Here is a 12,242-nt window from a genome sequence, read left to right as displayed (position 1 = left end):
AAGCCACTGCATGATTTGCCACAGTTCAGCCTGACTAGATAAGATCCTGAACTATAGAAGGAAGGGTATCGTAGGCCAGTATTAATATGTGTTGGTAAGGCAGTGTAGTGGGCCCAGAACTGGAAGGGCAGGAATTAAGGTGCAGTGGTGGAATTTTAGAGGGCAACTTGAACAGTGTCTTTTTACTCTATCCTGGCTTAGCTCTTTGCTTACATTTTACCAAAGAAAAGAAATAAGAACAAGCTCTAAATTAATGTTTACTCTATATATAGACTCTCAGAGGATAAATAGCTTTCTGTGTTCTGATTTTGTACCAGTTTCTTTTAGCTGAGATTGAAATTGACAAAGGTCTGAGGATCTCCATTAAAGATGAGGAGCTGGCTTCGTTGAGGAAGGCCAAAGAATTTGACACTGTCTGCAATGACATTATCCCCAAAAGCATCACAGAGATTCGTCGGCTGAGTGCCAGGCTGTCTGACTACCCGAGGGAACTAAAGAAAGAAGATTTTGAAAGGACAGTCTTGACCATGGTCTACACAGCCTACAGGGCAGCTCGATCTTCGAAGCACCAGAAGAACTCTTGGGCCGAATCCTTCATCAGTCTCTACAAGGCCCTGAAGCATGACTTGATGTTCTCATACAGCAAAAAGCCATTGCACTGAAGGAGTTTATACACCAAGAATGCAACAAGCTCTGCTGATAAGGGGACACATAGCATGTCCACCACTTTATTCTGTAAACAATTTAAGTCTACGCATAGTTAAGGTTTCAGAGTAGCAGCCGTGTTAGTCTGTATCCATAAAAAGAAAAGGAGTACTTGTGGCACCTTAGAGACTCACAAATTTAAGGATTTAAGTTAAGGATTCTTTATTCTCTAGCTCCCCCTAGTGAGATATTGTTATAGAAACATGTTTAACTGGAAAAACATCTTGTCTGCTTCAGTCCCTGGCATCCATTCTCACATGGGCAAAGAAGAATGTTCTGTTACTGAGGGTGAAGGGAATATATATATTTTTAAAGTTATTCCCAAAGGATGGAGGAAGGGCACGCTCATCTGGCAAGTTTTGGGTGAAGGTTTAGAAACCCATTTCCTGTTTTGGAAAGTAGTAGATATTTCAAAGTCCCATTAAACAAGTCCATCCCTGGTGTAATATCAACAAAGTTAATGGCTTTATGTCTCGGATAATTTGGGCCTGAGCTGTCTTGGGGGTGGAGGGGAGTTTACTCTGCTAACTAGTTTGCAAAGCAAGCTCAGAAGGAGAGTGTGCTGAGGAATCCTACCTTCCTGGCTAGAAAAAAGATAGGAGTTTTGCTGCCACCTAATGGGGTGTAAAAAGAGAGAGAGAGTGAGACACAAGCTCACTATAAAATGAAGACGCTTCCTGGCAGTTAGAGCTTGGAGACTATGGGAAGAGTAAAATCAGCAATATTCTTGTAACTCAAACTAACTGACTCGCTTCCCAGGTATTGGCAACCTATTTTAATCTCTCGTTCACATACATTGGGTTGAGCCAGTTTTTATTCACAAGAATATTTGTTTGTGGAAGGACACACTGTTATTTGTGTGTGCATTCTCCCCAGAAGAGCTCTCACAGCCAGTCTATAAAGGTCCTTCCATTATTTGCACATGGCTCTGAGCCTGCAACTATCTGTCCATGTGGTGTCAACAGCAGGATCAGAGCCTAGATTAATGTAACAATTACACTTTTCAGCTTGTCCCTATAACTCGAAGTGGCTGAACCAATCTCCTGGTTCAGAACATCCCTGATCTTTGTGAAGGGTGTAAAAATCAAGACTTTTATGGATAATTCATGGGCAGAGGAAAGGTATTCATCTGATAAATTATTTGCAATGAACAGTTCAACCTGTTCTAGTGACAATGTCTTAAGGTTTAAAACAGGTTATACTAATGCTGTTTATCTACCTATGTTAGGTATTTCTAACATGTCTCACTATAGTTTCTGAGCACTTCTAAAAAGCTGTTACCCCCTTAATATTTGCACCTGTGCCCTCTCTCACTTACTCTCACGCACTACACTCAGTCTTTCTCTCTTTAATCATCCACTTTACTTAATCTTCTAAACTTTATAAATAGAGACAGGCCCAAACTAAAACCGGCGAGGGAAATAGTTTGGATTTTAAGGGCCAGACTCTGTGTCCCACCCTGCTCCTTTTGTATCACTCAGGCCGTACAAAAAAGAGCAGAAATCTCCTGCAAGTCCCTTATTGTGGGGATATTCCACTAGGTGGATGATTTCCCATTAAATGTGGAGCCAGCAGAGCCACCTCCTACACTTCCCTCTGTGCAGCTTCCACTGCAGACAGGGTGTTGGGGACAGTCTAGGGCAAGCAGGGGGAGTTATCAGAGGACAATATGCTCTGGCAGTCCTCAGCTGGTGTATGGCCACTGTGGGACCTTCACCTGCTGGTGCTGTTTAGAGTAGCTGGTGCTCTTTAGAGTTTTGCAAAGTTATAAACAACTGAAAATAGGGTTTTATAATGGAAAGTGTGAGGCATCTTTAACAACAGGTGTAGCTAATTGTATTTGTGTGTGAAAGAGTATTTAGACACAAAAACACCACAGCTGGCCTACACTTAACACATCTAACAGAAACTTTCCAAATGAAAAGCAATACATACCTTCCACTCCTGTGCCCGGAGCAATGCAACTCATTGCTAGCCAAACTGCCATATGCTACAACCTTTATTAATTAACGCTTCCCCAAAAAGGATGTCAGTCTTCCAGAATGCCCTTTCCCAAACTCCCACCACCACAAGTAGGCCAGCAGATGTCCCACATGTAATGTCTCTTCTGCACCGTTCTGGGAAACCACCCTCACCTATTTCACAAACTTGCGGATTACTCTTTTTTTCCAGAGCGGCATGGAACGGGAGTAGAGGGGAGCGCCCATATATGCCTTATTTCTTAAAAGCAAACACAAACCATCGTTTTTTTCCTTTTTAAAATTACCCTGTTGTATAATTAATTTGCTCACGGAGGGTAATTACCATGAGTGATCACCCTGTTTTTACTCTGTGCTCCTATTCCATTTCCTAGAGTGACATCTGCTGGGAGAGACTGGAACTAGAGCATTCAGGAGCTCCCTCCATAGTCCAGTGGTTCTTCCCTACTGTGACAACAACCAGGACTGAGGCAGTAAGTTTTAAGTATAATTGACTACACAGAGAGGTCTCCCTCACATCAGGTGATATTATAATGCATACAAGGTTCATCTGCCAGTGAGCATCATAAGCCCCTCAGAAAATTATCTGTACAAACATTGCTCAGAACATCCTACCATTCCCCGTGGATTACTGTACTTTACAGATCATCTTTATTTCTTCACTGTTAAATTAAGTCTTCTCAAGTTTGTTTTCCCCTCCCTTTTGGCCCAGTTTCTGTGGATAATGTAACAAAAGAGAAATACTATTGTGTCACTCAGATTGCCCAAGTTTATTTAATACAGAATCATTAATGAAATAATAAAACTATAACCGAGAACTATTTGACTGTTTGGTGTATTTGTTAAAGGAAGTAACTCCACTGAGGATATGTGGCAACTTGCAGATGTAACATGCCTTTATTTCAGGAGCTGATTTGCTATTTAACTACCCTGCAGCATGCTCTCAGTCCCTGGATATCTTTCAATCTGTGGAGCTCCATCCCCACAAAGCATAACTATTAGAGATGGGCAGGAAACGGGATTTCTGTTCAACAGGAAATGTCAACACTTTGAAACTCATTTTCATTTTTAATTGTTTCAAAAAGGTAAACAATATTTCATTTTCATGTTGCATCATTGTATTATAAAATATTAAATATAATATATTGATATAAAATATTAAAATTAACATAGCAAAAAATGAAACAAAACTGTTTTTGCCTTATTGAAACTAAACATTTCAACATTACCAAAATGAAATGAATCATCTCAATGTTCTTCCATCAAAAAATGTTGTTGAAATTGACACGTTTCGACCAAATGTTTTGATTTCAATCAAACTGCATTTTCTGATGGAAAATTACTCTGTGGGAAATGTTTCAACCAGCTTTGATAACCACACTGCCAGGACATCAGGATAATTCTGGTGGCTGGATCTCTTTCCCCTTACATTAAGAATAATCAAGTGATTGGCCACACAAGTTTTCAGCAGTCCACAATGTTTCACCAAAAATGGATGTTTGTGGCCTGTTGGCATCAAAGACCCTATTGTTCAGTGCAAGACATTTGGCACTCACAGTTCTCTGGCCGTGCAGAGGCACTCCCCACTCTGGCAAAGGGGAAAGCACTGAGCAAATGGATCAATAGTCCCATGGGGTCTCTCTCATTCCTCCAGGCAGAGGATACAGAGCTATGCATAGGAGCCAGGGTAGAACAGAGAAGGGGATATGGTCCCTCGTTTTGGAAGGAGGGAGGTAAGAGATAAGAAGAAGAGTTCCTTCAGCTAGGAGAGAGGGCAGGGCATGGAGCTCTGTGCAGTGGAGCACTGACTCAGGAGAACCCTCCCAGCACAGTATCTCTCCTAGATTCACTCAGACACATGCACAGATTGTCTGATCTTCCAGGGAGAGAAGTAAGCACTATTGTCATCTTTATTCCCGAGCTCTTTGGTTAAAGCCTGGAATTTTTTGGCTCTCCCTACCTCAATCTCATACCCACTGACTGTGACTTTCACAAAACTCATTGCTTCTCTAGTGCAACAAAGACCCATTGTCCTTAAGATAGTTCTATGCCATACCCTCAGTCATACAAAAACAAACTGTCATGGATTGCAACACTGCTCCTTTGTGGTAGCTTCATGGTCCAGTGGAATTAAAAAACACTTATGGCAACTTCAGATGTCTCCTCCTTAGCACATGGGCCACAGCAGCAAGAAGTGAATATTTCACTGCAGCATCACTTATAATTCTGGATTTACCCCCCAGAAGACTGCTTCTGTAGGCCATATTCTCCACTGTCCTGCATTTTGTGCAGTCGCTTACCTTCTGCCATGTCAGAATGGTGGCTTTTTACATCCACTTTGCATAGGTATCGTTGACAAGATGCAAGGCAATGGAGAACATGACTCTGTGTTTTTAATTCTTGACCAGACTGTGCATAGCTCTCAGATTCCCAGTTCTACAGTGTGGGGTCAATAAGGGATAATAATGACCTCAAAGAGGGGCAAAGGGACAGACTTCATTTTTTCCTCTTACACCCAAATATCCTTTATTTGCCTCCCGTCTCCTTTCATGAGTCCATCTCTCTTCATTGCTGCCACTTTCCCCATCTCTATCCTTCAGCTCCAATTCCCTTATTCACTAGCCTCTCAGACATTAGTGGTAGGGGACTGCAGCTGTGGGAAAATGAGTAATTCCAAGCCTATGGGTGGTAATGGGAGAGCACAGGAGGAGGAATAATTTTTCTTTGCTATTGGTTGGGCTGAGCCAGCCCTTTGGCCTGTGAGCAGGTGCTGACATCCAGCCAGCCCTGCTGCAGCCACCAGTCGAGGTGCACACACAGCTGTCTGGGCTCAGCCTGTACAGCAAAGCTTTTTCTCGGGCTGTCAGCAGGACTGACTGGTGTCCAGGGTGGATGGAGCAGATGTTGGACGATTTGAACCTGTTTTGGAACATGACCCCCCCAAAAAACCTGTATCTACTGTGTGGTTCCCCAGGAAATTCTGGATGCTTGAGATGTACACCCTAATGGATCCCTGCAGCCTATGGATGCAGCAGGCCAGTGGATTCAACATGCCTCTTACATTTCAAGTACTGTCAGCCCATTCCTCAGTAATGATATCAAGCTCAACGCTAAAAGGATGAGCTAATAGAGGTGCTGTTAGGGGGTTTATTCCTTCACCCACTTACTTCCCTGATCCTTCTCGCATGAACAGAGAGCAACAATACCCAAAGTCCAAACAATTAGATGTTTATTGGGGTGAACTTCCAGCAAGCATGATTCCAGTTTTCTTCCTTAGTGTCCCCCTTCCCAGCTCTGACACCACAGAGCCTTACCTGTGTCCCTGTTCCCATCCCCCCCTTAGCAAAACATGATTCCAATTTCCCCACCCCCATTCTCTGTTCCCATTTCCCACCCCCCCACTCACTTCCTGATTGATTGCAGACGATACAGTAAAACTTGAGTTCTGCTTAGCTATACCTTAACCTATCATTTTACTGAAATTTAACTAACCAATCCTAACATATTGTAACATGATTATTTAACCAATTATATCCCACCACCTTAATTAGTTTACACCCAGAAAAAATAATTATACAGCAGACAGGAACAATCACAGAACCAGACAGAGATTATGCAGACAAACAATAGGGAAATGGGGACTACAGTGACAGAACAAACACAGAAATGAGGATTTCACATCCCAGCTATTGGTAAGTGAGTTCTTGCCAGACAGGATGCTATCAAACTAAGTTTCCTTTTACATTTTCTAGGCACTTCCCTTTCTCTGGAGGTGATAGGCACTATCAGGACAGGATTGTGTTCCTAACAGCCCAATAGCACCTTATTTCAATGTGACTAGTTTGGAATGTGAGGATGTAACGGTCGCTTCCCAGCTTATGGCTGCCTCTGCTGTTTAGCCAAAGGCCTTAGCCTAAGAACAGGCCTCAGACTGTCACAGTAAAAGAAGGCTCTTACACCAGCAGACAGTGATTTTGATTCTTTCTTTTATATCTCTATAACTAGCCAAGTGATAAGAATACACCTAAATTCTTAGAGTATAGGCCTTTACAGACAGGCCTGAATATCTGTAGCCTAACAGGTGCTCCTGATGCTAAGCCATTAGAACCCTGTGGCTGGGGAGCATTAGGTTCTGAATTTCCATCTAATTTCCATGGAGTCTGGCTGATGTTAGTGTGGCACAGATTGCAGCACATCCCTTATAAATTAATAGCCCCCATGATGAAGCAACAATGATCATGAAAGAGAAAGTATGTTCTACAGAAAACAATGTTTGTTTTTTTATCAGCAGGTCCTAGGCCTTGAAATAATCACACTGTTCAGCAACTAAAAAAAGGCCTTTCTTTGTGAGAGGAGGTTGTTTGTCTTCTCAAGCATCCTGATTGGCTTTTGGATGGTGGGCGGAGGCTCTACCATTTTCCATCCTCCTTACTGGCGAATTATAGTTGGACGAGCCTTTTTAACAAGTTTTTTTTTATCTTGAGACCGAGGATAATCTTTTCAAGAACTGCTGCCCTGCGAATTCCAGGCTGAAGAAAAAGTAGGGGAAAGGTAAATTCAAAGTCAAAAAGAAAATTATAAAGAAGAAATCTGAACAAAGCACATCATTAAAAGCAGGAAGACTTTAAGAAAGACTACTACATCTTTCCTTCAGTAATTTAAACTGTAAACTGTTGCTACTAACAATTTCCCAGGAAGAAAAGAAATCCAGTGTTGGAAAACTCAGGCTATAGTATTACTGAAGAGAGGCTTTAGAGCATACTGTGGGTGGCTATGAAGGTATCAGATTTGGTCTACCAAAAGCAAGACTTACACCACTGAAAACCAGATGATGGAAGGAACAGAGGCTTTATAAAACAGGGATGAGAAGGCAATGCAGCAACTTCCCTGATTCTGAATAAAAACACCAATACCGAAAAAGACCACTATGTTCCAGCTTGCAAACCTCTGTAAGTTATGGTGTGACAATCATAAGGATATGCTAGTAAGTCCTACATAAACCTGATAAAAAGGTTAGCAAATTTGATAGCGTTTCTTTAAAATATAACAGAAAAAAAAGAATAAATATATTAACAAAGAAATTTTAGGGGCAGGAAGGTGGGGAAAGGAGTTGACACAGTACAGTCAGAACCCTTTCGGAGACATCAGGGCAAAGCTGAAGAAGGACCTGGAGCTGAAGTAGAAACATCTGAGGAAAACAAGGACAAATCCAAGGAGGAGAGCCACCAGGAAGTGAAGCATTATGGCACTGGTGAAGGAGCTCCTCAGGGCCAGAAACCTGCTGCTGGTTGTGCTCATTCCACTTCTGCTGCTTCCTCTGCCACTTTTATACCCCACTAGTGTAAGTACATTATTGTTTCCTTTTTAATAAAGCTTATGGAACAGCTGGGCAAAGAGAGTGATGGTGAGTTGCAGGGTAACCATCCTAAGCAGGTGTGCTGCAGGAAAATGGGGGGCAGGAGGGACTTTAGAGAGCAATTATTCCTACAGGGCAATGAGCTGATGATGCCCCTTTGTAGAACTTAGAAATATGATTTATTTAGAAGCAAGAGTAGTAGTCTCCCTAGCAACCAAATATGATGTCACAAGCAGAGGTGGGGAATCAGCACTGAAGCTGAAAAAGTTCCTGTTTTCAGGAAAATGCATCAAATATGTTTTTTTTTTAAAGTGTGACAAAAATACAGACTATATATGGCATTATCTTTAACAAGCATTCATTTAAAAATTTTATCAGGTGTCATAAGGCTAGTAATGACAGCAGGTTGTCTGGGGACTTTCAAATTAGACTGAGTTTTTATAGGACAGCTGTAAAGAATGGAGCCAGGATTCAGTGATAGAAATGTAGGAACATACACAGCATTTGCTATTGCATGTCAGACCTTGGTTTCTCTAGTCCAGTATTGCACTTCTGGCAGTAGCTAAGTGTTGAAGTCTCAGAGAAAGGCACAACAGCACAAAATGGAGGAATTGTGGTTGGGGGCTGAGAAATCTGGTTTTCATTCCTGACACTGGCCAGGGACTTCCTGTCCTTGGCCTAGTCATTTTAACTCTCTGTGCCTGTGTTTCCCCATTTGTAAAATGGAGGATAATAACGCTTCTCTACCTCATAGGGATGTTGAGGCTTAATTAGTTAATGTTTGTGAGGTATTCAAAAATCTATGGTGGTGATCCCCATATAGATACCTATAAATAAATATACAACTGGCCAGTGGTGTGGTACCTTACTTTGGGAGCAAAATTCCTTCCTGACTCCTGCTAATGACCAACTCAAACTCTCCTGCTTCAGTGAGGATATATATTACCATAGGCGTAAATAGAAATATTATTAATAGCCATAAAATTATCCATCCCTTTTTGGAATATAGCCATAGGGTTTGATGGGAAAAACAATCAGGATTCACAGAATGGGACTGTTCCAACACCAGAGAGTTTTGCGTTGGACTTTGCAGTAACTTTTATTGCTCCAGACTTCATGGCAGAATACTAATAAACTTAGCTGACAGGATACTACTCAAGTATTTTAATGTCGTTTTTATTTCTTGCTCTCCACTGATTATAATTCCTCCTTAAAAATCGAAGATTAAATGAACCCTTAACTGATTTTGTCCTGTTCCATTAATCAATTATACTATTTTTCTGTCTTTCTCATGAAAATTGAAGTTAACACAGGATTTATGTTTCTACCAGCTGCCAGTTCCATTGACAGTATCAGTCCAACACTGGGAATAACATTTGGTTATATGAATTACACCCCCCCACCTCATGCTGCCAGACCCACTGCCACACTGAATCCATTCACTCACACATAGGCCTTCCTCTCCAAGAGAAGCAAGCAGTGCTGGGTGCAGTAAACAGACAACATAATGTGCCGGGGGACAGACTAGGATTCAAAGAACATGGCAAAAGATTGTGTACTTTGGTTCATATTAGTCTTATTTGAATTAAAAAGAGGAAGCATATAGGGTGATGGAAAAAGCACAGGAATGAGGATCGAGATCAGGTTTTCATTCCTGCCACTGAATCACTGTATGATCTTGGGTAAGTCCAAGATTTTCAAAAGTCTCTTGAATTTGGGTACCCGACTTGAAAGGGACCTGGCTTTCAGCAAGTGCTGCGCACCCACCCTTTGACAATCAGACCTTTTCAAGCTCTTTCAAGTTGGACACTCAAAAAATCGCATCTCCCCCCAAAAAAATCTTACCTTGTTTTCCCCATCTACATAACTGGTAAATGCCTTCCTACCTCATAGGGTTGGTGGGAGGCTACTTCATTCATGCTTTAAGATCCTAAAATGGCAGATTCTACAATGACGAAAAATTTAATCATTATCTTTAGTCAGGGATTGTAACATGGCTGCCTACAGTCCTGCCTTTCTTCTGCCACAGGGCTAATTGAGATGGCGTTGGTAGAAGTAGAGTCATTTCACCAAAGCCTTTCTATATATATATCCCACGCCATGGCCTTCTGCTTCCCTACTCCCTGGTCCAGGCCCCTCTGCAGCTGTGGATTTTGTAGCCCCTTTAGGCTGTGTGAGGAGAAGGGAGGGGGTGGAAACAGCTAACACTTCACTAGACACAACCTCGCTTCAATACTTAGCCACTCTGGTTACCAATGAATAAATAAATAAATAAATAAAAGTTAAATAGAAGAGATTAGCATGGTTTCGCATAGAAACAAGCCGTCTTAAAGCACTTGCAGAATAAATAGCCCAAGCTGCTACAGAAGCTGATTAAGTCTTTAGCAGAGATTATCATACAGCGGTTATTGTGGACACTTTTCTCCCCAAGCACTTACAGCTAAGTTTTCTTCCTTTTCAAAATGGACTTTATTCTGTTTTTGTTTGGAAATTGAGGAGACACTTGTTCTTAGGGAGCAAAAAGCATCAGTGCCCATCCTCTCTCTCTCTCTCGTAACAGATTCAACTTTTCCTCCAGCCCACGTAAACTGTGTGCGACCTCATTTTTACTATTATACGTTATTTACCTCACCAAAAAAGGGTTAGAGAAAGTGTGCAGATGTTTTGGTCCCAGGATAGTAGAGAGATATGGTGGGTGAGGTAATATCTTTTATTGGACCAACTTTTGTTGGTGAGAGAGGCAAGCTTTCAAGCCACACAGAGCTCTGCTTCATGTATGTATTAAAAAATGATATCACATACTTTTGAAAGGGGAAGTAGTTTAGGATCAACATATTATCTGATTCAAATTATTTTTGGCAAAGAATATCCTTAAGATTTTACATATTTACTGTAAGCAAAGTAAAACACTCTTCGTTCCACCAAGATTCTTTTTTCAAATGGTCACTCTTTCTCATGTAGGACCTACCCAAACTCAGTGCTTTTGTTCTGCAGCAGAACTTAACTAATAAACATTACAGAAATGTGTTAAATGGCTCCCGGAGGCTCTGAGTGCAGGTTCATGCACTGTATCCTATCTAAGTCTATATTGCTCTTGTTGTCAATGATGGGGCTGCACTAACTAGGGAGTAAACAAATAGAGTTGTGTTAATTTCATGGCCTCTGACAAACGTATGGAGAGATCCACTGTATGTTAAATGGGAAGGGAGAAAATTGTCAGCAGAATTTTTTTTCAGGCTTCTAAATAAGCAACAGAGAGAAAAATAAAGAAACCTGTAAAAATGTGCTTAGTGTTTAATTTAAGTATCTTGTACTACTTTTTCCTTGTCACCATCCTTTTGTATGTTTGTCCAACATTTGGACTCCTGTCACTGCCATGTCACAGGTGAGAATCAATAGCAACATGCAGAACAGCCTGGGCACTTGATTTATGACTTGACTTGATTTATGACACTTTTTCCCAGGCTGCAATTCTGCCCTCACTAAATCAAGAGGCCTAATCCAAATGTAAGGGGACTGTTGCCACCTTACTAACATTCAGTGGGGGTGTTTTGGTTGGCTAGCTCCCAGTACTAAAAGGGGAAGGATCTATGGGAAACCAGGACCCTGAGAAGGAGGCCTGGGACTTACAAAGAAGAGACTGTGAACTGCCCTGACATTCCAGAGACACTGTTTGTGATGTTCCCACCCACAGAGCGGGTTGATGTGTTTCCTTTAACCTTTCTCTTTTTCACTTATTCTTTTTAAAATTAATTGTTGATTAAATAACTTGCATTTGCTTTAACTTGTATTTAATGGTCAGTGGGTCAGAGAAGTGCCCGGTGCAGAGAGAGTACCCCGGAGTGGGGACACCCTAGCCCCTGTCCTAGGTGACCACAGCAGGGTTGGGGGTCGAGCCCTCCAGTAATCCTGGGCCCAGCCTTGTTGGGGTTACGAGGACTCTGCCAGACAGGAGAGTGGAAGGGGAGTCCTCAAGGACAGAGAGGCCACTGGGTAAAGGAAGTGGGAGCGAGGACTCAGATTCTTTCGCTAGCCCACTTCACTGGGGTAGTGCAGAAGCCAGGAAAGTTCCCCACAATAGTGGGACTATTTCCCTGCTTACACAAAGCACATTGAAGTCACTGGAAGTCTTTTCATCCGGGCTTTTGTGAGCTTTTCAATGAGACTGTGTCAAAGGGTGACTGGTCTTTTAAGGGATTCTG

At 41.9% G+C, this 12,242-nt stretch overlaps 2 protein-coding genes across 4 annotated transcripts in view; both read left to right on the top strand.

Moving 5' to 3' along the window:
- FAM180A (family with sequence similarity 180 member A) overlaps positions 1 to 3,730 on the top strand; it is a 33,250-nt gene extending 29,520 nt beyond the window's left edge. The window contains exons 3-4 of one of the 2 annotated variants that reach the window (XR_012157063.1): positions 318 to 3,157; positions 3,591 to 3,730. Coding sequence is in view for 1 of the 2 variants with exons in the window: in XM_073329981.1 (XP_073186082.1) it covers positions 318 to 662 (345 nt within the window). In the remaining variant the exon portion in view is untranslated. Of the gene's footprint in view, positions 1 to 317; positions 3,493 to 3,590 lie in introns of those variants that run through there. The other variant, XM_073329981.1, reaches the window with a different exon arrangement.
- Positions 3,731 to 7,040: 3,310 nt separating this feature from the next.
- SLC13A4 (solute carrier family 13 member 4) overlaps positions 7,041 to 12,242 on the top strand; it is a 38,060-nt gene continuing 32,858 nt past the window's right edge. For both annotated transcript variants that reach the window (XM_073322025.1, XM_073322035.1), the window contains exon 1: positions 7,041 to 8,025. In XM_073322025.1, the coding sequence (XP_073178126.1) occupies positions 7,927 to 8,025 (99 nt within the window). In that variant the 5' untranslated portion in view covers positions 7,041 to 7,926. The remainder of the gene's footprint in view (positions 8,026 to 12,242) is intronic.

Source organism: Lepidochelys kempii, chromosome 1 (assembly GCF_965140265.1).
Source record: "Lepidochelys kempii isolate rLepKem1 chromosome 1, rLepKem1.hap2, whole genome shotgun sequence".
Lineage (NCBI taxonomy): Eukaryota > Metazoa > Chordata > Testudines > Cheloniidae > Lepidochelys > Lepidochelys kempii.
Note: the sequence above shows the minus strand (reverse complement) of the source record. Positions and strands in the feature narration are given on the sequence as shown.